General features: G+C 36.8%; 1 protein-coding gene across 2 annotated transcripts in view; it reads left to right on the top strand.

Annotated features, from left to right (window-relative positions):
• Sos (Son of sevenless guanine nucleotide exchange factor) overlaps window positions 1–26,466 on the top strand; it is a 530,159-nt gene that overhangs the window by 107,734 nt on the left and 395,959 nt on the right. For both annotated transcript variants that reach the window (XM_089247363.1, XM_089247362.1), the window contains one exon: window positions 14,332–14,526. In XM_089247363.1, coding sequence (XP_089103489.1) covers window positions 14,332–14,526 — 195 coding nt within the window. The remainder of the gene's footprint in view (window positions 1–14,331; window positions 14,527–26,466) is intronic.

The following is a 26,466-nucleotide window of genomic DNA, read 5'->3' as shown; positions in this document are numbered from 1 at the left end:
TTGTGAAAAAAGGCTAAGGCTAGAGCAACTTATAAATTCTACTATCTCAAACCTTACTTCAATCTTTTTTACTAATGCTTTGTTAGTCCTTGTTTCAGTCGCTCTTAATATAAATGGCCTAACTATTTAGGGATCTGACTATCTGTCAACCCTTTTCCTTATAATCAGTCTCTTCCCCATAAGAGAATTATTAGAATTATCACAAATGATCAGGGATGCTGGAACATATTTGCTGGTGTTGCTAAAGCAATACCAAATCATTTGAATGGTATTGCTGAGCAATACCAATCACCATTTGAACATAGCTCAAAATATTTCACTGAAAGCGTTTTTTTTTTTTTAAATTAAAATTTTTGAAGACGTATCCGTGGGACCCTTTCCTTGTAAAGAGTTGCATCGATGTAGCTCTTTTTGTTTACAAGTCATTTCAGGTCCAAGGGACTTTCTCATACACCCTATATGTCCATTAAGCGTGAGAATAAAATAAGCATCATAGAATCTCAATTCCACAACGGTAGTCACAGCAATAGACTGTAGATTGCACATTTCATCGCTGATTTCAGATGGATCTCAATCTTTTGAGTGGCATTAGCAAGATATCTCGCCTCCTTATTTTAGCATTGGCGAACCCAAATATTTTGTTAATCCCTCTCTCAGTGGAACATTTTCCCAATCTATTCCAATGGTTCACAAACTTTTGTCAAACACGGCTCCCTTGCCTAATTCATGATTCGTCAGCGGCTCTTCAGAATAGATTAATAGATATTTTCCCGTATAAAAGAACGACACCCCACATAAAGGTTGGCGATGCCTCTAGAAACAGTGACGCACACTTTGAAAAAGCTGCTATATACCCATTACTTTATATACTCATTTACTGCTGAAAATCATAAGGAAGCTTATTGCTATTATGCCGTATAAAGGGTTAAGAAGCGTCAATCAATAGCCTCATCGATGTAGTTAAAAAATACAAAAAAAAAAAATCGCTGAGAAAATAAAACTTGTTAAATAAAACAAAAAATAATAATAAATGCAATAATGGCATAGCTTTGTTATCTGAAGTCTGTACCGCAAAAAAATGTATCAATATACAGAATCGTTTATTCCTGTGCTATTATCAAAATCAAAATTCAAAGCTCAACATAAGTTTAAATAAACAAATACAAACAAATACATAGAAACATGTATTTAAAAAAACATCCTAGTGAAATGAGATGCTGTATATTGAGATTCAAAGACGAAAGAGAAATGGTTCAACGTTTGTTTTTCCATTTTTCACAACTTCTGGCAGTGTGAGAGAGAATTTTTGAAGGGAAAAAAATACATAAATAACTTCAAATATAGAAAGAAAAGATACACAACGTTTTAATTATCACCATGAAGTTATCGTCTAAAACAGTGTTTCTCAACCGCCGGGTCGCTATATTCATTACCCTTTCATTTTTCAAGCATTTCCACAAATAACTAATTGGTTTATTTCACTATTATGGTACATATTATTTTAATTTCTTAGCATAAAAATCTGGCTCACACCTCAACAGAGCGTGACGCCGTAGTGATGAAAACAGAAGGGAAGTCAGAGGAAGTAGCTGTTCGTGCAGATCTGTCTGGTTTTTATACAGGAGCGTTCCCACAATGCCCCATAAAAGAACCAATCACAAGGTCAAAGGTGCGGTATTGAGCTTGCATCTAATTTACATAATTTCATGAGAGAAAAGAAATATTGTAAAATTTATAACACTGAATCTGGCAACCAAACATAAAAAATTGGAGATCTGGCCAGGATCTACAACTTTTAGGCCTTTTGTACATTGTATAAACACTCATGACATTATAGACCGTGAGATGGTCCTAGGACCCACCGATGGCATGGAGGTAAAACATATTGCACATTTATATAACACTTTGCTAATCATTTACATTATATTGCACAATTAATTAACATAGAATTTGATGAGGACGACTCGGCGCCGTTCCCACCGACGAGCCATGAGAACCCCCCAGAGGGAAAGAGTAGGTAACCAGATGAGCTATTGTGGGATCTCTGACATGGATGTAAACCGGAATTTATATGGGACATTGTCAGCCCAACCTCTGGCCCCGTTCTCGCCCGAAGGCCAGGAGACCCCACCCCGACCATCAGACTAAACAAACTAACTGGCCCGACCAGATCGCCAGCGGAAGCCTCGGGTGGATTCCAGTAGCCAATGAACCCTGGGGCCTAAACAAGATTAAATCAACATTAAGGTTTTTTGTAAGAGATCCCAGGTCGTCATGTTACACTTCCTCCCCCTCTACAAAAAAAAATTTTATACCCCAAAAAAAATTTTCTCAACTAAAGGAAGAAAAAAAAAAAATATTTTGCCCACTCTCAAACAAGGAGTGAAACACAGAGACAAAAAAGTAATATCTAACCTAAGTAGAACAGCGAAATTTTGAGTTGTTTTTTTGTTAGTGCCGTTTATCCACAACATGATAACTATCTCCCTGTAAAGACTTTTGACCATTGAAACAAAATTTTTTAATTCGAACATCAGTGTCTTGTTGACTGAGATAACGAAGAACCTCCACTGAGCTATGGAACCTTAAACCGTCAAGATTATGGTAGTATACGTCCACACGAGGTCCTTTCTTTCTCTTAACTAGCATTCTTTGCCAACCTCGTTGTAGAGAAACCATCAGTTCAGAAAATCTGCGAGGATTATGGAAACTTGAACGAGTTCCAACCTTTGGCAGTGTCTCGTCACTAGGTACATGTTCAGTCGAAAGATTCAAATTTTGACTAGACTCACCATTAGATGCAATAATATTTTGACCAGAATTAACATTTTCTGTCCAATATGTCTGTTCCTGAACAGGGGAGGCTTCTTGACCAGTAAACGATGAATTAGTTTAAAGACTAATCTCTCCTCTCTCCCCAGCCACAACAAAGGCTTTAAGATCACAGGCATTATATTTAGCAACAAACACAAAATTTTGATCACAAATCAAATAAACAACAGGAGATATTTTTTTTCAACGAAAAATGGTCCATCCCACCTTGGCTTCAGTTTGCCCATAACATTTCCAGGAGCGCTGGATCTGAAATGAGTACGGACTAACACACTATCTCCCACATTAAACTCGGGTTGAATTCTCCTTTCATCATAATAGTACTTCTGTCTCCTTTGCTGTTTTTTAACTCTTTCCTTAACCTGTTGGTCTAAAACATCTGGTATATTGGCCCTTTCCCAAATTGGAGTATCCAGAGCCCAGTCAAAGGGTAAAGCAAGTTCACGACCGAGAAATAACTTAGAGGGAGAAACACCAGTGGTTTCTGATGGGACAGAGCACAAAGCCAAACCAAAAAAGGATAAATTTTTGTCCCAAGTACGGTGGTTATCCGAAATAAAACAGGCAATCATCTGCTTCAATGTTTTATTTATTCTTTCTGTCAAATTTGACTGGATGATATGGGGTAATAAATCACTGTTTTATCTTCAGGACATTACAAGTTTCTTTCAACAAATTAGAAATAAAGCACGGACCATTATCGGAAACAAGATTTTTTGGTAAACCTTTGTCTTTTCCTTCTAAAAATCTTCCAATTTCTATGTTACTCCTAAATTTGTTGCCGTCCGGAGAATAATAATAAACGTCCACTCTGGGTTTTTTTTTCCTTTTTACCATGACCTGTTACCAACCCTGTTGGATTGGAATGAGAAATTTTGAAATACCTGAGGAACAGCTTGAAATTGGGGTGAGATGGGTTTAGGTAAGGTTTGTTCCTCTGTATCGTTAGTGGTGGCAGGAATACTATAATTTAACTCTAGATTTTCAATAGCTATGTCAAGTGTTCCATCAAACCCAGAGCTGGTTGTTTGATTAAATTCTCCCGACATGACGTTAAGAGAATTTTCAATGACCTCGTCTGCAATGTCCATATGAGGAGACCCGTCAACATCTCCCACAAATTTCTTTGTCACATGCATTAAATTTTCCTACGATTCTATTCTCGGACTCAATAACTGAATAAACTATCTTTGAAATTTTTCTATAGATCAGAAACGGACCATTCCATCTGGGTTTTAGTTTGGCCATAACATTCCCCTGAGCGTTGGATCGGAAATGACTCCTTACTAAAACAAGGTCCCCGTCATCAAAACTATGTTGTTTTCTTCTTTTATCATAGTTATAATGTTGTCTGCGTTGCTGTTTCTAAACTCTGTCATGGACCTGCTTTAGCAATTTGTCTAGCAAGCTAACTCTCTCCCAGGCAGGAAGATCCATTCCCCAATCGAAGGGTAGGACTAATTCCCTCCCTAGAAACAGCTCTGCTGGTCAGGGCTGTCTCAAGAGCATCATGGGCCCCCAGGCCAAGTGGTTTTTCTGTGGCCCTACCAAGTAAATTATAGAAAATTGTAACTATGTCATTTCCGTGAGGCCCCTCTTTCCTTGAGCCTCCTGGGCCGTGCTTTAAGACGGCACTGTCGTTCGGTAGTTTCAGAAGGGATGGATCTTGTGTCCAAACCAAAAAATTACAATTTACATTGCATGAGATCATTTGTTTAATTGTTTTGTTAATACGTTCTGTCAAATTTGGCTGGGGATAGTAGGGTGTGGTGAAATGTTGTTTTATTTGAAAGACTTTGCATGTCTCTTTCATAAGATTGGAGATGAAACAAGGACCATTGGCTGAAACTAAATTCTTTGAGAACCCATATCTGGTACAATATTCATGTATGAATTTTTTGGCTGTTACGTTTGTTGTGATATGCCGTAGCGGAAATAATTCGACCCATTTTGTGCAATAGTCAACTATGACTAATAGATAAATAATACTTCTAGAAGATATCAAAAAAGGACCCATGGTGTCTACACCCATTATTTCTCCAGGACTATTTGCAGTGGTAGAGTTCATATTGCTTCATTGTCTTTTGTTGTCGTATTTGCATGTCTGACAGATTTTGCATGGTAATACGAATTTCTTGATGTCTTTTCTCATGCCAGGCCAATAGGCGTGTTGGACACAGCGCTGATATGTCTTTCCAACTCCCTTGTGACCGGAAAATGGGTGGCAATGCATTTCTGAAAGGAACTTATCTCGGCATGAAGGAGGAATAACTTAAAAAGTTTTTTATCATGCCGAATAAACAATTTCCCATTTTCGAATAAATACTGTCTTCAATTTTTTTATCGTAATTTTGACTTCCGAAATTCTTGTCTGAAAAAATATTGGACTGTGTACTCTAATCGTTGTTTATTAACTAATTCAGACAAATCTAACAAGGAGAAAAGATATAATTTGTTGTCTAAATTTTCCTCAAAATCAATCTCGTTATTTGCAATGATGGGGGTTCTTGACAATGCGTCCAGAGCTTGCATAGCAGAACCCTGTCTGTACTCAATACGTAATGGGTACTCTTGAAGCACTTGAGCCCATCTGCTTAGTCTTCTCTTTAGTTGCTCGGCGTCGAAGAACCAGGTGACTGTGTTGTGGTTAGTCACGACAGTAATGGGTTCACCGGTAAACCAAGCTTGAAACTTATTACAAAACCATACTATCGCAAGCTCTTCCTGTTCCGAAACGGAATAATTTCTTTCTGCTGAATTCAAAGTACGGCTTGCGTATGCTAAGGGCTTCTCACCACTTGGTTCCATCTGCTGAAGCATGGCTCCAATTCTAGTGCCTGATGCATCAGTATATATTTTCAATGGACAGTTCGACTTTCTAGTTGTTAAGACGGGAGCACAAGTTAACTCTTTTTAATTTGTAGAAGGCCTTTTGGTGACCCTTTTCCCACTTGAACCTCTGTTTCTTCGTGGTAAGTTGGTAGAGTGGGTGAGTGATGTCTCCAAAATGTGGCACAAACTGTCAATATCAACTACAGTCCCAGAAAACGTAGTTTCTTGATGGTGGTGGGTCTCGAAAACTGTTGAATTGTTTCTGTTTGACTGGGCTTGACATTTCAACCCTGTCAGGTTAAATTGAGTCCCAAGTATTCAAGGATTCGTTTATACAAGTTACATTTCTCTGGTTTAAAGGTTAAACCTACATTTTTCAGACAAGAGGAAACTATTTCTAAATTTTTTAAGTGTGTCTGGAAATCTTTACTGTAAACAACTGTCATTGGGGTAACAATCTGCACATTTGCAGACTAGGTGACCCAAGATCATTGTCATCATCCGTTGGAACGTGGCAGGGGCATTGTTCAGCCCAAAAGCCATAACTTTGAAACAGTACATTCCGGACTCTTTTAGAAATGAAATCTTGTCTCTGTCTTCAAGCCTGACGGGAACCTGCCAATATCCAGATCAAACGTAGACACATCGATTGAATCACCTATTCGTTTCAATGTTTGATCGATGCATGGTAATGGATAACGATGAGGTGCAGTGATTCTATTAAGTTTTTGTAGTCAATTAGGAACCTCCATCTGCCATTTTTTTACTAATTAGAAAACAAGGGGAGCCCCAATTTGTGGAGACGTGTCCAATTATGTTGTCTTTTAACATCTCTTGGACTTGTTCCTCTACTAGTCTTTTTTCCCATTTCGGAAGAGAAAAAGGAGGTATAAAAACTGGTTTGCTATCGGTTATAATTTTGTGTTCAGTCACATGGGTTCTTCCTGGTTTGTCTCTAAATAGGTCAGGAAAATTATTTAACAATTTTGACAATTCATGCTTTTCATGTAAATTAAACTCAGAATTTGTAATTAGTTGTTCAATTTTTTGTTGGTTAACAATTCTTCTGTATCTTAAGAGACCGCCTTTAAGTTCTTAAGTTTTGAAATCTACAATAATCTCTGCCTCAAAACATCTTTTCCTATTAGGATGTCGAAAGGAACTCTAGTGAGCACTATCAACTCTGTGTGCGCAACACTATTTTGTATTTCTAGTTGAGCCCGCAGGGCTCCCATGGGTCAACAGTGCCCACCAGAGGCCAATCGAAAATTCGGACCTCTATATGGTTGTACCTGGTTTTGGGAAAAACCCACCGTTTGAGCTAAACGAAAGTTGATGATGGACCTATCGGCACCGGTGTCCACCACGGCTGTTGAAAATATATGGTTAACATGTGCCACGGGATGCAAGAATTTTAATTCAGGGGACTACTCATTGTTGGACACACTGCCCCTACCTATGCATCTGACTGCCCGTTTCCCTGAACCTGATTCAATGCGCACTGTCTGCCAATATGTCCGGACTAGTTACACTGATAGCACCTGATTGATGGTCTACCATTTCTTGGTTGAACTTGTCCCTGGTTATTGCGAAATTAGGGTAGAGTATCTCAACCTGAACTTCTCGTGATTGAGTATACTGGTCTATCATTGTGGACAAATTTTGTAGAGACTCTGGCCTTCTTAACCTCTAGGTAAGTCCTCAAGGTATATGGTAACTGAGAAACAATTAACTCGATTTTGTCAGAGTCAGGAACAAACAAATCTAATTGAAAAAGATCTAATTTATGAAGTACAAAATCTAAGTAAGAGCCTGTTGTGTAACTCTCAGAAAACAGGGCTCGTGCCAACTCCATTCGGGTATGATATTTCGAGAATGTTTGCTTGAATAATTGCTTGAATTTTTCTCAGGAACCCATCTGTCCCAATGTTTGCCATTCATATCGGCCTATGCCTTGCCACCACGATAATTCTGAATGGTCTAATAACTCTTCTCTCTAATGCGCTTATCACCAGTTCATTCTTATTTGGGACATTACACAATTGAAAATGAGAATTACGCTTCAATAAGAAACTTCTAATGTCCTCATTTTGTCCTGAAAATACCAGGTTTCCAGCCCCAAAGCGTTGAACTGGCGGTTTTGTAGTGCATAGTTGGAATGCAGGGAGGAGCATCAGGAAAAACCGGTCGAGTCTCACAAAAAGGATTGGTGAAAGACACTGGTTATTCATTGGTTCATATTCACTGGTTGTCTCGCAAAAAGGATTTGTCATAGACATATTTACACCCGTAGCATATTCGGGGTCGGTTTGCACGAACGCATTGGATTAACTCTGGCATTGGGAGCGCTATTCAAATTATCGTCCATGATTCAAAACATTTTCACTCAAAACAGAAAAATATGTACATATAAAAAACGAATCAATAGAAAATTGCCAAATATTGCCAGAACTTGACTTAAATAGGTCGAGCCCCAATTTGTAGCATCTCCTATAGGCTACGTTCCGTGATTCGTACATCCATAATGTAAGTCATTGGCAAACTAAAAAAAAATATAGTCAATTTCCGAATTAAATAGTTTATTATTTCACTTCTCCTCATATTATGTTACGTTCATTAAATAAATCAATTAAAACATAGTTGAACACAATTGCCAAATTCTCAATATATAACATGTAAGACCTCACCCAATTATGTCAGCAAGAATCTGCTAAGGCTAAGAACATAGTGGGAGCGGCGAGCAAAGCGACGAATGAGAAGGAAGAGAAGCGAGATGAGAATATAGCTGCGAGCAAGTAACGTGGCACACATAGTGGGACATTTAATATAGCAGAGAGTATATTGAACAGAAACTCACAATCAGCTTGGATTTCATAAAATTTCATAATTGTAAAAACCATTGCTCAGACAACAGTTTAGAAATACTAGTGCTGTGTGAATATCGCCATTTGTAAATATAACTGGGAAATATTCCTCATATTTTGGTGCTTCCCTCCCTACATCTTTTCCCATGGCACTTGAGTGCGATCACTTCTCAAAAGATCAATATTTTCTACTAAATTTATGAGTAAAAAATTGAGAAAAATATCAAGTTTATCAAAGCCACCCCCCCCCTACCACCACCACCATTTAAATTTGTATTATTAGCATAGGCGAGAGGGTAGAAGTGGAAAATCCTCCCCAAATAGCTTTATTTGTGGAACTATTTGTAGGTTCCATTGTTTCATTTTTTTCCACAAGAAACATTATTAACACAAAAAAATCCAGCTTAAAAAAACATTTGGTATGAATCCAGTACGGAAATATTGACAGTACACAGAAAATAAACAAATAAAACTTGTCAATTTTTCCACCAAAAACATACATGATTTTTAATTCAGACGACTCAAATACATTTACCCAAACACGATGCAGGATAAATTAGCTTAAAACTCAACATATAAATAATTTTATGTTTGGTTAACCACGTGTGCATGAAAAAAGTTTGACAAAATATATATAAATTATATTCAGTACTTGCTGTTTTCATTTGATCCTCCACACCATTTTGAAGTACGTCGAACTTAACATCAGACCTTGCCCATGATTATTTAGTTTATAGGCTAATAAATATTTTTTCACCATCACCAAGTAGGCATTTCCCCCCCCCCCCCACATCCTGAAGCTGAGTCCCTGGTAGAAGCTAGACTGAGTTGAAACTGGGTTGCAGGGGTGCTGACATGACATGAAAAAAATATTGAGGGAGCTGAAAATCCCTATGGCCGAGGCAAATACCATCATTTTTGATTTTCCCATGCTATGAATTCACTATAGAAGGGCCCGAGAAGATCTTAGTCTAACGGCCCAACCACAGTATGTGGGCCATAGGAGTTCAAATAGCCGCAGCTCCAAGGTTCCGGCCCCTACAGCTCAATCGCTGTGACAACCCTTATTTATCTTTTTTTCACATTGTAAATTCACTACAGAGGGGCCCATTTTAACCTGACTTAAGGGCCCGCCAAGCAGGGTAATTGAAAGAAGAAAGCAATTTGTTTGGGGAACATTAAACAAAGTCTTCAAAGCGTATTCGTGAACACCAGAAGTTAATGGACGCTTGAGTTTCCAAGAGTGGTTCCCAACCTTTTTAGTGCATATGCCAAGCAGATCAAGGGTAAAGATTAAACAAGGTACTGAGTGAAACAAACCACAGAAAACCCACCTGAGGGTCCCTCAGGGAAGTCCCTTTGGTCAGGTCTAGTGGCAAGTACGGAGCTGATATAAATAAAGTAAGAGAAAACTGAGGACTTCTCATGAATTGGCCGGCTAATACATGGGATATTGAACGAGACAAGCAGAGACCACAGAGGGACACCACGGCCCCTCACCGATGTAAATGAAGCTCATTTGGCTGGTCCCAGCAGTGTCATGCAAAATCTAAATATATATCAAAATTATCCTGTGCTGCACTGAAACCAAAACTGTTTTATCATGGAACCTGCATGTGAGAGGCAAAAGCTTTGCCGCTTAGGTTTGGCTTTTCTTTTCTGATAGCATGTGGCCATTTAAAGTTTCAGCAATCACACACATTTTTCGCAAGCGCAGTGTGACCCATTATGGGTAAGGGACTATAATTGTGTGTCTGCAGTCAGAGGCGTCTTAAGAGCATCATGGGCCCTCGGGCCAAATGATTTTTCTGAGGCGCTACCAGGCAAATTTTTGAAAATCTCAACCAGATCCCATTTTTGTGAGGCCCCTTTTCTCTTGAGGCCCAGGTGACAGACTTAAGGGCCCCCCCCCCAGACTTAAGACGGCACTGTCTGTGGTACATACTCAATTGATAACTGCTTTATTTTTGTGTGTCAGTTTGTATTAATTTTTTTTCTTCAAATATTCAAGAATCGTCTCTATTAAACGAGGTATCTGGTATCCGAGGTAGCTCAGAATTGGTTTCCTCTAGTTGACCGAGATCCTTACTTTATTCATATTATTTTGCGTAATTGTTATCAAAACTTCGCAGAGAGATACATTTAATACTTTCACAGGGATAAAAAAAAATGCATTAATAAGAAAAGTATGTACCTATTTTGACATGAAAAGTTAGAAAAAAATATTTAACGAATATATACATACAGATGTATTTTTTATTTGTGTATACTGTTGTGTCCATTTAACTGTAAGCCTTAATTTTTATCAAGCAAAAGAGAAGAAAGTATGATTCTAGAAGCATTTTAAAATAATTCTTCATATGCTTTCAATATTCTGCTCTATTTTCATCTGCAAACTTTTCATTTGTACTGTTAATTTAAAATTTTTTAGCTAGAAATGCACATCAGAATTAATGTGATCCTCGTGTATTCCCAAGATATCTTTATGAGCTGGCCAGGGAATTTGTTAGTGGTAGTAGACGTAGACATCCATGCCCAAGCCAGGATTCGAACCCAGACTTGCAAAGTCAGAAGCTAGCTCCCTAAACACTCGATTGTGAGTGGCTAAAGAGGCCTTACAATGCTTATAAATAAAACAGATTATTCAGTCTGCCCAACAAACTTTTTACATACATTATTTTTTTGCGAGGGTAGCCGACAAAAATGTCCAAATTTATTGTTGAAAAAAGCTAATTCATTAGTTATAACATTAGTTACTATGAGCAATTTCTTAAATAAGTGTGTTGCTTATTAAAATAAAAAATATAACCTGTATTATAATATAAAATTTAATTCAGTTTTAATTTTTAATTAATTTAATTTTAATTAATTTTGAAAAATATATTAATTTTTATATTTTAAGCGTGTTTGGCGTCTGCGGACACTAGGTTGGGCCTCACATATCGGAACCTTCACTGTAAAAAATCTCCTCTCCCAACACATCACCCAGAATCCGCACCTGATAGGAAAAGGAATATGTGAAATCCATCCTTTGGAAGGGCCCTTGGTTGGTCTAGTGTAGCGTTTCTCAACCGCCAGGTTCTGCCATTGGATAAACTAGGCAGTGAGTGGTTTATTCAGGGTCGTAACTAGGCTGGGGCAACTAGGACACTACCCCCGGGCCCATCGCCACATGGGGGATGGATGCGCATTGTCAATGCGCAACTTCTCCATTGCTAACCGTTCCTTGCTTTCCAGCCTAAACTGACGTTCCCTCTGTTCAATCCCCCTCTAGATTTCCTCCCTCTCTGCTCTTTCATTTTTTATGGTGTCTAAAAGCACTCTAACTGTTTTCTCCTTGTACACTTTGCTGTTCAAAATAATGTTATTCAACTTCAACATCTTTGAATCTGGTGCTACCTCTTCTCCTAGCTCTATGGCCAGCACCCTAAGCTCTTCTTTTCAATAGGTAGAACATTCTGCTATAGTATATGTATGGGTAAATATATAGACCTATATCTATAACATTCATGCATACAAAGGAAAAGAATGATAAAATCTCAATGGCAAAACAATAACAAACAAAGAATTGAAATCATTCAAGGACACTGTGCATATCTAATTATAAACAAGCTCAATCATTGCAGTATACCTTTGCACTTGCCAACAACAAAAAAACTGCATCTCATTTCATAAGTGCTTGTCCTTGTGAATCACCGCTCTTCTTTCATTTACACTTTCAAAAGGAGAAAAAAAAGCTAGCATAAATTTTTATATATATTATATATCAAATCTATTATACCATCTAAATAGGATTTCGATCTAAATTCCAATTTATAACTTCTAAGGAAAGAGAAAAAGAACAGAAACATTGATTTACTCAACCTGCATTCCTCCACTGAATTTGTGCTCCTTCGTTGCCTTCAGAAACTTACTGCTGTACCAACCTACTCAACCAACGTTCACACTACTTGATACTGCGAAGTTCACAAAGTCTGATGCCGAACAATCTCTTCTGGTGTGTCATCGCTGCCACCACTGTATTGTTTCATTGTTCATCAGCAAAACCCTTTCATCAATAAAAGAAAATACACAATTTCATCATACCAGCATGCTGTACTTTTCTTTGAGATTTTAATAACTCTGACAACACATAACAAAAAACTCATGTGTACAAAAACTACCAACATATTTTACCACAATTTCATTAACTACAGTCGGCCCCCCGTATTCGCGGGTGTTACGTTCCGGAGGTGACCGCGAATAAGGGAAATCCGCGAATAACAGAAACCATAGTTTTTTTCCTGTATGTATCATTTATTGAACAGCATGAGGAGAGCAGGGTAACGCAGAGGTATAAGGGAATGTAAAAAAGGGTGCAGCGGGGTTATTGGCGATTTTTTCTGAAAGAACATTGTGATTTCTGTTTGCCGTTTCTTCTTCATATCATAAAGTATGTTAGAGTATGTTGACAAGGCTTCCTCTACCAATTTTTGTACATGTGAAGAGCGTACCACAGAAGGATCTATGTCATGAAAACAATCTATCGCTGATTTGAACTTGAGAAGCCCTTCCGCTATGTTACTCATGGTATGAACTTGTCTCTCTTCCACATCTTGATCTTCTTCATCTGGTACCGCTTCAGTTTCAGGAGCATTCAACTGCATTAATTTCTTCTCGGTCAGTACCTTTGAATTACTATTAATTAGCTGTTCGACTTCTTTTACATCCATATCATTGAACCATTTCCCCCCCCCCCCTTCCCACCTGTTTTGCTAATGTGACAATGTCTTTTATAGTCTCTTTAGTTGGCTCTGTAGAAATGGTTGTGTCCTTTAGCGCACATTGGGGCCAAATGTTAATCCAACCCGAGGTGACTGTTTCTCTCTTGGGAGCTGCCACGGCTCTAGTTATGACAGTAATGTCTTTAGCGAGCCATCTTAAACATGCACAACTCAAATTTTGTAAACAAAGCACATGAATGACGATTTCTGTGTTGAAAAAAAAAAATTCCAATAAAGGAAAGAAAAACTGCGAGTATGGGAACCGCGAATACGGGAAACCGACTGGATTGCCTTTTTTTTTTTTTCCTTTGCCACTTCCAGTGGCCTCTCTCTTTTTTTGTCCACATCTGCCTCCTCGCAGATCCCTACATCAACTGTCTGTTTTCTCTCATTACTTTTCTTTTTCTTCCATTACAGTCCAGTTTGTTGCATAATCAGTTCTCTCCTTCACCCCCCCCCCCCTGTTTGGGGTGGGCTTTCCAATTATGAAAAATATATGAACCGGGCTGCAGTCTTCAAAAGTTTAAGATCTACCGCTCTATACAAATCTACAATTTTAGACCATTCATTGCCAAATTTTCCATATATACCAAAGAGGACCCTGATTGACTCAGACAAACCAGACACAACCCATACTCTGTCCCTCCCGGGATATAAGTCTTTTACCCGCGTGGGTACCCTGATTGACTGGCACGCTACTTTAAATGTTCCTCATAACTGGGCAAAAAACTGTCGGGCAACAATGGTTTCTGGGCCTCAACAATGACTTTTAAAATGTTTGCTTTGGTTATACTATGGTTCCCTAACGATATGTTTTATACATGTATATGCCTTTGCAATGGTTTATTACTTTAATTCTACCAGTATATGGATAAAACTTGAGCAGCGTGGGGTATTAGAGCGAGTTAATTGCTAAAGTAATTAATTTAAGTGATTATTAATGTATATATATAATTAGTAATTTATTTTAATTTAAGAAATTTGGCCAACTTTATGTGAATGTATTATAAAAATTTACCAGCTTTTATCTTTCTCTCAAGGTTTTGATGGATATGTTTTATCAAGATGAAGATGTTGCTTTGAACATAGATGAAGAACCTGCTAGAAGGACGTCACTTACTTATGATGAAGTTGTGAGAGACCTCATACATGAGGAGAAGCAATATATCAGAGACTTAAATATGATAGTGAAAGTTTTCAGAGATCCCTTTGTCAAGATTTTCAAAAATAGCAAGGTAGTTAATTATTTTTGCTGAGTCCAATGAATTTTTAAGCAGATGCCCAAAAGTACCCAAGACTGCACTCATGCAATTTGAGATTGCAACACCAAGAGACTGCAGGCCTTGCAGCGCTTCTATTTTTCTTACTTTTCCTATTTTTTAGAAATGTCCTCCTATTTTCCTACTTTTACTACAATCGTCCTTTTTTACCTGGGGATTACCTCTTATATTCCTATTTCATCCCTCCCTTCTTTTGTTTACAGCCAACATCTCACTGCAAAAATTCAGAGAAACTGCAAAATACAGTAGAACTCACTTATAATGAACACAGATATTACAAATTTTCACTTATGACAAAGTTTTTCAGCTTTCCTAGAATTTTGAAGTGCTTATCTGTGTTATTTTGATTGCTGAAATCAATGTTTGTTATAAGCAAAGTACCTACACTAAATAACAAATTTTAAACCAGTTTTTAAGCAAGAATTTTCCCGAATTTCTTTGTAATCTTATCAGTAAATCTACCCTTCTACAATGCGTAGCTGCAACTGATGTCGTCTCTTTTTTTTTTTTTTCCTTGGAAGGCATTCTATTAGGCCGTTTTTGAGTACTGTATAAATCCTTTATGCTTTCCTTTTTTTTCTTTTTGTTTGTCAAGTTCTATTTTGCCTGCAGAAAACCTCATTAGAAAGGAAAAATGAAGATTTTCCATTTTTAACAATCTAATAACACTTTTAGTGCACTCGTGTACTTGGTAGCCAGATTCGGACGTTAGTTGTGGTGGTGTTTGTCCAAGCACAAAACATTATCTATTGCTTCAAAAATTAAAGCCATACAGTTGGTTGAGAGCAGAAAATGAAAAATAAAGTTTGGTTTCGAAGAAATTTTGCATTCCTCTAAGTTTGATACCCACAGTTTTGAAGACAAAGGAGGAATTGAAAAGTAAGTTTTGAGATGGTGAGCTGACCATCTCCAAGAAGAGATTCAGAGAAGGAGTTCATACTGATGTGGAAGCAGCTCTTTTGAAAGGATTTGAAGAAGTGAGATGAAAAAATGTGTGTTCCAAAATGACAGATACCTTGCTGAAAGAAAAAGCATTACATATTGTATGCTTAATAAGTAAAAATGATTTCAACGCGAATGGTTACAAAGGTTTAAAGGTCACCATGGTATAACATGTAAATTAAGTTCTGGCAAAAGTGCTTCGGTTGACAGTGAAGCTGTTGAAAATGGTTAAAACCAGTAAAGGACTTATTTATTTATTTATTGCACACGAGACTGAGATGTTTTATCAGTTGCTCCCTCCGAAAACTATAGGGAGAAGAATGAATAAGTGATAAAAATTTCAAACTTTGTCTATCTGTTAAAAAAGCATGGATGACTTCTGAGATTTTTTTCTGAAGGGTTGAGAAGTTTGATGAGCCTTAAGAAATGAAACATTTTGCTTCTAATTCACATGATGATAATACTTGGATTCACCTGGCACAAAAAAAAAGTGATTGCTCCTGAATTTTCTTTTCAGGCTTATTTATTTATAAACTCGCACAACAGGCATATGCCCAATTACAGTGGAATGAAGAAAAAAGTAAACATAAACAGCACATTACAATGCAGAAAGGCGAAGAATAATACAAATAATAACGGCACAATAATAATAACACAAATAAATATAATACACATAATACCATATGTGTGTACAAAAAAGAAAAAAAATGTTAAAAAAGTACATGAGAACTTCCACACTTGAGGAAGCGGAAAAGAGGAGAATTTTCCAACACGTTAGTTCGGTATGGTGGGACATACAAGAGATTTCGGTTACGAAGATTAATGCTATTACAGTGAAAACTGATTTGCGCTAAAATGTCTGGTACATCCAAGTCGAAGTGCAGAATTTTCACAAAAAAGGTGATCAATGCATAGGAATTCGAATATCAAAAATTTGAAACTTGAAGTAAACAAAGCGCAAAAGCCTATTTTGTGTGTGTTTAATTCTCATGTTATTGTACAAGTAATACGGATTCCAGATTATGGAACAATATTGTGGAACTGATCTTACGTAAGAATTGTAAAGATGCAGCAAGGTTTCTGTATTTTGAAAAAATTTGCTGTTGCGGATTATGAACCTGACATTCCTTGATGGTTTTGAAACAATGTTATTAATATGCTGGTTGAAATTGAGAGTCTTATCAAAAGTGACATCTAAGTCCTTCATGTATTCTTCCTCTTTCGAGCGTTTGACCATCAATATTACAATTATACAGGATGGGATTATGCTTCTCACTGAAAGACAAACATTTGCACTCTTGGTAATATTCAGATTTAACTTATTGGTGTTACACCATGAACTGAGTTGTTTGATAGAATTTTGTAGCGTCTCAGCGTCATCTGTATTATTTACTACGTGGAAGATTTTAACATCATCAGCATATATAAAGCAATTAGAATCTACATGATTTTCCAAATCATTTATGAATAAAATAAAAAGCAAACCCAAAATTTATCCCTGAGGAACGCCAGTAAAACAAGGATAACTGGAAGATGTCGCACCATTAAAACTTGTTGGTATCGACCTATGAGGTAGGATTCCAACCAGTTAGCAAGGTGACCTGAAAAACCCCCTAGCCCTAATTTTTGAAAGAAGGATAGTGTGGTTAACGCTGTCAAGCGCTTTGGAAAAATCAGTGTAGATTACGTCCAGTTGCGTGTTTCTGTCAATAGCGTGAGAAATAGCCTGAGATACGACAACAAGATTCGTACTAGCAGTCAGTTAGGCACGAAACGATGCTGATGTGCAGAGATCCGGGATCGGACATGGCTATAAATTCTCTTATGTACAACAAGTTCAAATACCTTGCAAAAGACACTCGTTTTGATTATAGGTCGATAATTTAATACATCGGCATGATTGCCTTTTTTAAAAATGGGTGCAATGGTGCAATTTTTCCAAAGTGAAGGAAAGAGACCCGAATTAACTGAAAGATTAAAGATGGTAGTGAGTGGAGTTGCCAAATAAGGGCCACAGCCTTTCATCCAAAAAGGTGGTATATTATCATCACCATGTCCTTTATGATCTTTGAGTTTTTTTAATGGCAAGAAGTACATCATTCTCAGTAATAGGACTGAAAAAACAGTTGTCAGCGAAATCATAATCATTGACATAATCAACACATATACTATTAGAATTACGGAAAGACCAGACTCAAAATTTTTCGATGGTGACTGGCCCTTAAAGCGGGCCATTAGCCAACAAACAGGCTGGTGGCCCCTTGGGGACCCCCGATGAAGGGAAAGACAAGTGAGTAATGTATGTGAAGTTGTGTAAGTGCATGTATGAATTGGGAAGGTTTGGCAATAAATCCTCTTTTTGTCAAAAATCGGTGGTCAATTAAATGGTCCTGGCGATTATTTAAAATTGAACGATGGTAAAATGCCGCCACTGCCTTACGTTATTAGTATTATTATTATTAGCTTCGCTTGTGAAGAAGCCCGGTCGGGCAACATCTTGATGTTGACCTGCACGTCTCGTATTGGCTTAGACGCTAACTCGATTCCTCATTGGCTGGAATCTGGAAAAATACATTTTATGCACAAAAAACAAGTTAGTGGCAAGTGATGGGAAAAAAGAGACAGTGTTAGTACAATTATGTTTAAAAGCTGGGAAAAAGATAGAAAAAGTATCGATTTAAAAAGAGAAAAATATGAAAAAAACAATTTTTTTTTAAGAGCAATTTTTTTTTTTTGGACAGCTAGAAAGATGGGGAAAGGAAAAAGGGAAAAAAGATTGAGAAGTATCCGATTAAATATTGAATTTCAGAGAAATTCAGATGGAGACCTAACCCTTTTTTTTTCTAAGATGTTTCCTGCTTCGGCTAGAAATTTCTCGAAGACAGATTGCCTCTCTTATTTTGTTGTCGATTTTAAAATGTCCTCGAAACATAGCTACGCAAATTCGAAGACTTAATAAGTTGAATTCGAGCATTCTGCTTATCATTATAGAATTACGGAAAACAGAACCAAAAAACCCTTTGAAGAATTCAGCAATTTCAAAAACATCAGAGGAAAATTTGCCGAGGTAAGATATCTCGTTTAGAAAATGGTTTCGAGATTTTAAATTTTTACAAAAAGACCGAAATTTTTACAAAAAGACCGAAATTTTTTAGGGTTCTGGATAATGTTGTTTTCAAGTGAATTCAAATAATTGCGCGATATTGAAAACATATTTTTCTTTTAATCGCAGCTTTTATAATTCTCAGATCCTTATAAGAAACTCTATGTCCATGACGTAGAGAATTGCAAAGTTTGTTCTTCAGTTTGATTAGCTTAAGGATTTCCACAGTTAACCAAGGAGGAAAATGGCTTTTCTTAGGCTTAAGTTTGGTTATACATGCATTAAATATATTAAATATCACATCATAAAATTTAATTAAAGCTTCGTCAACATTGGTAACATTGAGTAAAAAACTCCAATCGACACATCGAAACATACTTATCAATGCATCATAGTAAACTTTCTTGAAATTATACTTCATGTCAAAAACGATATTACCGCTTCCCTTATCAAGCTTTGCTAAAAATGAACTGACTGAAAGTGCTAATGCTGGTTGGTATGGATCCTCGGAAACAAGAGCACTAGGACCATTATAAAGACTACATCGAAGGCAATTATCATTTACCAGCACTAAATCAAGAATTTTATCATGGAAATTCATAACTTTGTTAATTTGAGAAAACGTGTGGCTTTGGACAAAGTTTACAAATTCAACTGCTCTAGCTGTAGCATTGCTAGTTGGATCACTAAATATCCAGTCAATTGAAGGCAAATTAAAATCACCCATGATTAAAAAATTAGATTTAGACAGATAAAGCATCAACAGAATTATAAAACTTACTATATAACATATATCTAGATGAAGGGGGAAATATATACACACAGAAGGAAGGTGGAGGTTTAACAATGACCCAAATATCTTCATTTGAGGTTTCAATATTCAAACTTCTATTGGAAATTAAAATATTTTTTACAGCAATTAGAACACCACCACCTCTCATAGATGTAGAAGATTGGCAGTCACGTCTTTAGACCGAATATCTATTGTGAAATAATTCTTCATTTGATATGCTATCAATAAGCCAGGATTCAGTGATACATATTATGTCAAAATCGGAAGAAATAACCAAGATGAAAAAATCATGTGTCTTAGCTCTGAGTCCATGTGCATTCTGGTAGTAAACAGATATGAATTGGTGCTTAAGCTTGTAAGAGTCCTGAGGGGATCCACATGTGTCATAACTCGACTTACTGCGTCATGCATTTACTTGAGTGGATCTGAACCCGTTTCCTCTCTTAGACGGAAAAAACGGTCTAATTACAACACCAGAAGGCCAGAATAAAGCAGTATTCATCAATAAATAATATTTATTACTCGTAATTTTAATTTTAAATGAAGAGTTATAAGCAGAGGGTACACTTGGACGCTCACACTCATGAACTTATATTCCCTCCGATTTCAAGAAAGAAATAATTGATTCATCAGTGGTATCATTTCTGCATCAGCCTAGATATAAATAGGAAAAACTCATACCAGCAGAGAAGCAGCATTCTTTCACATCTCGGGAGCCCGTCAGTGTAGGTCATTTTTTTTCGACATCTTCTTTGCTCTACAAAGGAAGCATTATCTTGTTTCTCCTCATTCGGAAGTTCAACCTCCAGAGGAGGGCTGACGTTTACCAGCTGAGGTGCAGTAGGGTCAGATTCCACTCTTGGAGAGGTGAAAAAAGCACCAGTGTTCTCTCCTTCTCTTTTGTTTTCATTGTCACAGTCGAATGGGGCAATATTCTTAGCCCCTTTGCTTCTTTGGTGGGGGGGGGGGCGGCATTACCCCTACTAACCGATGGAGGAATTGACTGCCATGCAGAAGACCTACAGGGATTGTCATGCGACTTCCTCTGACTTGTATCTTTGATCGCCTTTCTCAAAGCAAGCAGCTGTTCTTCCATTCTGGAGATGTTGTTGAGTACATGAACTGTGGGAAGATTGCAAAGATCTTGCGCAACGAAATTAGGTACAAATCCCTTATCCATTGCAAGCCTAAACATGATGATGATGTCTTCCATCTCAAGCACTGAACGAAGATTAGTTGACGAACCACAACGATTCATATTTTTGGATGTAAAATCATCAAGAAGATGATCCATCATCTCAATTTTTCCCGCATGTATGGCGTCATCATTATAGAAATTAAGGCACATATTTGCAAGTTCGTCATTTGGCATGGAACAAATGTAAGAACAAACAAAACAGAGCAGCTCATTCACACATGGCGAGGTAGCAGCGGCCATCTTGGCTCTTATGTATATGTTAATAAGAACATACTAGTAGAACCCCAGATGACTGATGTGAACATTGTCGACGAAATCCAAAAAAAAAATTATACAATTTCAAGTTATGAAGAAGATGAAGCTGTTGTGGATATAAAAAGTATTCTGAACTGGGTAGTGATTCTTCCGGGGGTAAACTCTCTCTGCAGTCCTTAGTAACTACTAATCCGAATTAACTACCGGTCGGTCAGAGGACCAAAGTTAAGAACCGCTTCAACTACTGGTAGTTGAGAGCAACCACAAAGAAATGCGAACTATCACTCCTTAAGGTCACATAACGTGAAATAGTAATTGGGGGAATACATTTTTGGTTTCCAGAGTAATGGATCTTTAACCAATCTGAATGCCGCTTGAACTTTGCAACCACTACTAATTATTTATCAATAGTTTTTCAACAGTAGTTATGGCAGCAATTTCACGTAAACACACTTTCATTGTAAACGAACTTTTTCTGAGCGATTTTTTTTTTTCTCGCTACAAATGTTTTTTGCCTGTGCTTTGCAATTTATTATTTTTACACTGATATAGCTAGCTAGTTTATTTATTTTGTAAATAGTATATTATAATACTAAAAAAATTTTTTTTTGTCCGAGCTCATCACCCCTCCCCCATTTGAAATCTTTCCATGGACCCATGCTTTTGGACACTTGAGAAAACAAGTGGGGTCCCAGCTGCATAGAGGTGGGTCTGATATTGAAGTGGGTCCAAAATTCGAACTAAAAAATTTTTAATTTTTACAATAAAATATAAGATTCTAAATTAAGGTCACCAGCACTGGTTGAGGGCCCCCCAAAGCACATCTTCGCCTGAGGGTGCTGCTGAATACTTTTTAATATAGAGTGTTACCTAAAGATCAGTTCATTAAATGATTTTTCTATTAACCAATTTATTGCTGTGAAAGGACTTCATTGAAACAATGAACTGAAAATTCTTTTTGGAGCAACTAAATTTTAAATTAAGTAATTTTAATTAAAAATAATTAACTGTCTTTCATCTCATTGTAATTCTGTATTTTGCACTCTGGGTATCAGTATTATCAGAACATAGTTGTCTATGAATGAGCACTCACCTGTTAGTGCAAGCAAATACTTCAATACTTAAAAAAAAAATATATATATATATATATATATATATACCTGTATATCAAAGATGTTTTACCAAGCTATCTGTTTCATACTTTAGCTTCCAACAAAAACTTCACCTGATAACTTCTATTTGACTGTGTACTTCATTTCAGTTAATTATTAATACAAATACAAGACCACCACAGGCAAAACGCCCAATGAGGTGGCTGAAAAAAAATTCTCATAACATATGGATGTATACAGTAAAACCTCGTTAAGTCATCACCCTAATAAGTCATCGTTTTTCTTCAGGCTTATCCAGCTTGCATAGATAGCAATGTCATTAAACCCTCATTTACTCATCTCTAATTTCAGTTAACTCATCGCCATGAAAAAGTTTGAGAGAGAGGAATAGATCATTTCTATGACTTCCTTTAAAAAAATACACTGGTGTAAGAAATTAAGAGAATTTGCAGACTTGGTCGATTATCTCTAGAACTACTGTACCAATTTTAATGAAATTTGATATGTACATACATTGATACAATATAAAACAAATAACCATTCAATAATTGTAATACACACACATGATTCGAAATCCAAGAAATTCGCCGAGGTGTGCTAGCAAACAAAATGTGTCTTAACTTCAATTGTTAACATTCAATAATTGTAATACACACGCATGATCGTGCGTAACACTCGTTGGAGTCGGAAGGTATGAAACAGCTGTTGCAGAATAAACAAAAAAATGGGTTAATAGGGGGTATGGTCCCCCCTTAAAGATATACAGGTCTCGCAGCGTGATTTCATACTTGAAATAAGGCAGTTTATCATTTCCTGTGGCAATTGGTCCCACTCGTTCAGCAACGTTATTTTCATTCCCTGGATGGTTCCCGGAGGGGGGTTGCGAGTTGCAATTGCCCTCCCCAGAGCGTCCCAGACATGCTCTATAGGGTTAAGGTCTGGAGATCTGGCTGGCCAATCCATGTGGCGAATATCCTCACTCTCTAGAAAATTGTCGAGCAGAAGAGCTCTATGTGGCCTTGCGTAATCGTCCATTAAAATGAACTCAGGGCCAACTGCACCCCTGAAAAGGCAAACATAGGGCTCCAAGACCTCATCCCTATATCTCACACCAGTCACAGTGCCTCTTTCAAAGACATGGAAAGGTGTGCGGCCATCCAACAAGATGCCTGTCCAGACCATTAAACCTCCTCTGCCATAATGGTCGATTTTACGGACATTGGAGGGTAGGTAGCGGGTCCCTGGTTGTCTCCATATGAACGTACGGCGAGAATCTGTGCTTAGGCTGAACCGGGACTCATCAGTGAAGAGAACGGTCGCCCATTGATCCATACTCCAATCTCTATGCTCTCTGCACCATGATAAACAGATTCTCCTGTCCGTAGAAGTGAGCGGGACGCAAACAGCAAGTCTTCTTGCAAACAACCCTCTCTCATGAAGTCTTTTGGAAACAGTCACTCTTGATACACGGGTTGCTGTGGCTGCATACAAGTCACGAGAGAGCTTAGAAGCTGTAGCACTCCTGTTACGCCTCGCTATAATTGACAAATGGTGATCTTCTCTGGCCGTCGTGGCTCTTGGACGACTTTGCCCAGGCTTTCTCTCGATGGATCCTATATCCTGGAACCGTTTCCATAAGTTACACACGATGCTGGGCGTTAAATTGAACTCTCTATAAATCTGGACTTGAGATTGACCTGCTTCTAGCCTCCCCACAATTCGCCACCTCATTCCATCATCTAAACATTGGTGGTTACTCATTTTTACTGTTACAATTTGAAATTAACCAATTGCTGCAAAATAACACCAAGAAATTCGCCGAGGTGTGCTAGCAAACAAAATGTGTCTTAACTTACGCGCGCTTATAAAGCCTGTTTCTCTACTGGCTCCGCCTACACACACGTGTACGCTTACGTATTTGACGTACAAGATTTGCATTTTGCATGTCTAGAAGCAGTGGTTTTACATTCAGTTCAGTTCTTTTCATGAAATTTGATAAAATATGTAAATTCTCTTAATTTATTTCACCAGTGTATGATTAAAAGTCACCATAAAAGCCTTATGTACCAAAATGGAACAGTTCAAGTAACAAAAGTTAGGCTGGGGAAGTTCATTTGCAGAGTAAAGTTTTTGAAACATTAAGGATTGAGCAAGAACTGATTTCTGCATGGGCCCCACTAATTTAGGGCTCCAAATTTAATCCAATTATCCTTGTTGAAAAACCAGACATTTTTTCCAAAGTTGAGGTCTTCTAATTTGTGCTTTTCCCTACACTGGGCCCTCCACAAGTCTCTCAAAGTGGACCCTGTGTTTGAGATTACCTTGTAGTTAGTATGTGAAAGATTACCTTGATAAATTTTACAGATTACTTTGTAGTTTCATGAACTACTGATAAAGAATTAAAACACTAAACTTACATTTTTTTTTTTTTTTTTCGTGTATATGTGAAATTAATATGCAGTAGTTCTGTTGTGAAGAAAAGCTAACTATTCCAACAGTTGCTCTGATTAGTCTAAATTAAAAAGTATTACTAGTATCAAAGTGTACCTGTATATTTGAACACATTAAGTTAAGTAATAAAGAGCTCTAAAAAAAAGAAAAAAATTCAATTTTTTTCTTTTGAAATCTATAAATGTTCATAATATTGTAATTTTATTCACATTTTAATAAATGTCATATTTTAAATTTATACAATTTTCACATTGCACATTGAAACTAACGGCACTTTGCTTAAGTCGTCACTCCGCTTAAGCCGTCATAATTTTCCGATAATATGAGGTGACGACTTAGCGAGGTTTTACTGTATTTCCAAAATACAGCATCCCAATTTAAAAAAACTAAAAACTGTATATACACATGATAGAATAATATAATAGAAACATGACTTAAATCACAGAAATTGCACACATGATTTGTCATACAAAAATATTTTATTTCAAACATATGTTCATAGAGAGCTATCATAATCACAATTTATTTGTTGCATGTTTATTAGAAGTCACAGCATTTCAAGAATAGAATACATTATGGAATATTATGTGGGAAATATTATCTGGGATTTATTAATTTTCATCTTCATCTTCAAATGTTGATTTACCTGAATTACAACTTACATTTTATCACAGTAGGAACCAAGATACATCAACAGTGTTTTGTAATGGGGGTAAGGTTGGTCCGATTTTGCCCAAATCAAAAAAACCCAAGAAAAACTACACCTTAAAACTGCATTTACTCCCAAACAGTATACTTTCTAATTATGTTATTGCATTGTCATACTCTATCTCAAAAGAAATACATAAATAAATATGTGTATTCGATGTGTTATTTAAATTATATATTTCTTCCCATTATATTTTAAATTCATTTTTTTTACAAGTAAAGAAAATAAACATTTTCATTAATGTTTTCTAACTCACAATTACCAATCCTTTTCAATTACACCTTTTGATTTGAGTGATCTTTCACTATTTCTTTCTCTCGTTTCTTTTTTTTTCACATCCATGTTTATTTCTCAGTTTTGACCATACTAGTCCAAAAATATAAAAAATACGCTCAATTGATGCAGATGTAATTGAATGCGGGTCTTCCAAAAATTTGCAAAAGTCTGCATTTAAAATCTTATTTTTTTCTGCCTTGCAATGCACGATTTTCTGCCACTTTTTTGCTTCAACTGACTCCATCATGTTTTATGAAAACATTGTTCCTGGATAGAACTCTGCGTCTTCTATTTGAAACATCTGTAGTGCAATAACAAATTCTATATTCAGTTTTTCGATCCATTGTTCAGCGGAAGCTTCTTGTTCCTTAGTTAATCTTTTTCCTCTGAAAACAGGATCAGTCATATTTGCAAGGAAATGAAATGGAGTTAGTGCTTTTTCAAAGTGATGTGCAACATACTCCTTACACAAAGATAATTATTTACTTTCCAATACATCTCTAGCCATATTTCTACAGTCTGCCCAAGAGTACAGCTATCTCTTTGTAAATTATCTCTAATGCTTTACCAATACTCGATCACTGCATTTGCAAGTTGACATATTCTTTATATAATCCTTTGTTATCTAAAAACATCACAATACTTTTTTTGATTTCTCTTTTCGAGTTCAATGGATATTTCTATGTATTTTTGGTAATCATGGATGAATGGAGATTCATAAAATGGGCTGAACAGCCAAAAGCAAGGACATGTGGATGGTTTTGGACAATTATGTCATGAAATTTTTTCATTTTCTCATTATCGCAAAAATCAGCAAAAACACTTTTATTATTATATTATAGTATCCATAGCCCTTTCAGTATTTATACACAGAATTGTACTTTTTTCTTGTGTGAGCCACATTCTACAGTCTCTATTAATTGGGTGCTCTAGCTAGTGTGGATACTCACTGTGATGGAGTCAGCATTTGCATTTGACCAATCATCCAACATCAGAGTGATAGTTGCATTTTTCAATTTCTCTGTCATTAGCATATCGACAGCTTTATCTGCCTCA

This window comes from Pholcus phalangioides, unplaced genomic scaffold (genome assembly GCF_987345545.1).
Source record: "Pholcus phalangioides strain wild (caught in Gottingen) unplaced genomic scaffold, Ppha-v1.0 ptg000003l_1, whole genome shotgun sequence".
Classification (NCBI taxonomy): domain Eukaryota; kingdom Metazoa; phylum Arthropoda; class Arachnida; order Araneae; family Pholcidae; genus Pholcus; species Pholcus phalangioides.
Note: the sequence above shows the minus strand (reverse complement) of the source record. Positions and strands in the feature narration are given on the sequence as shown.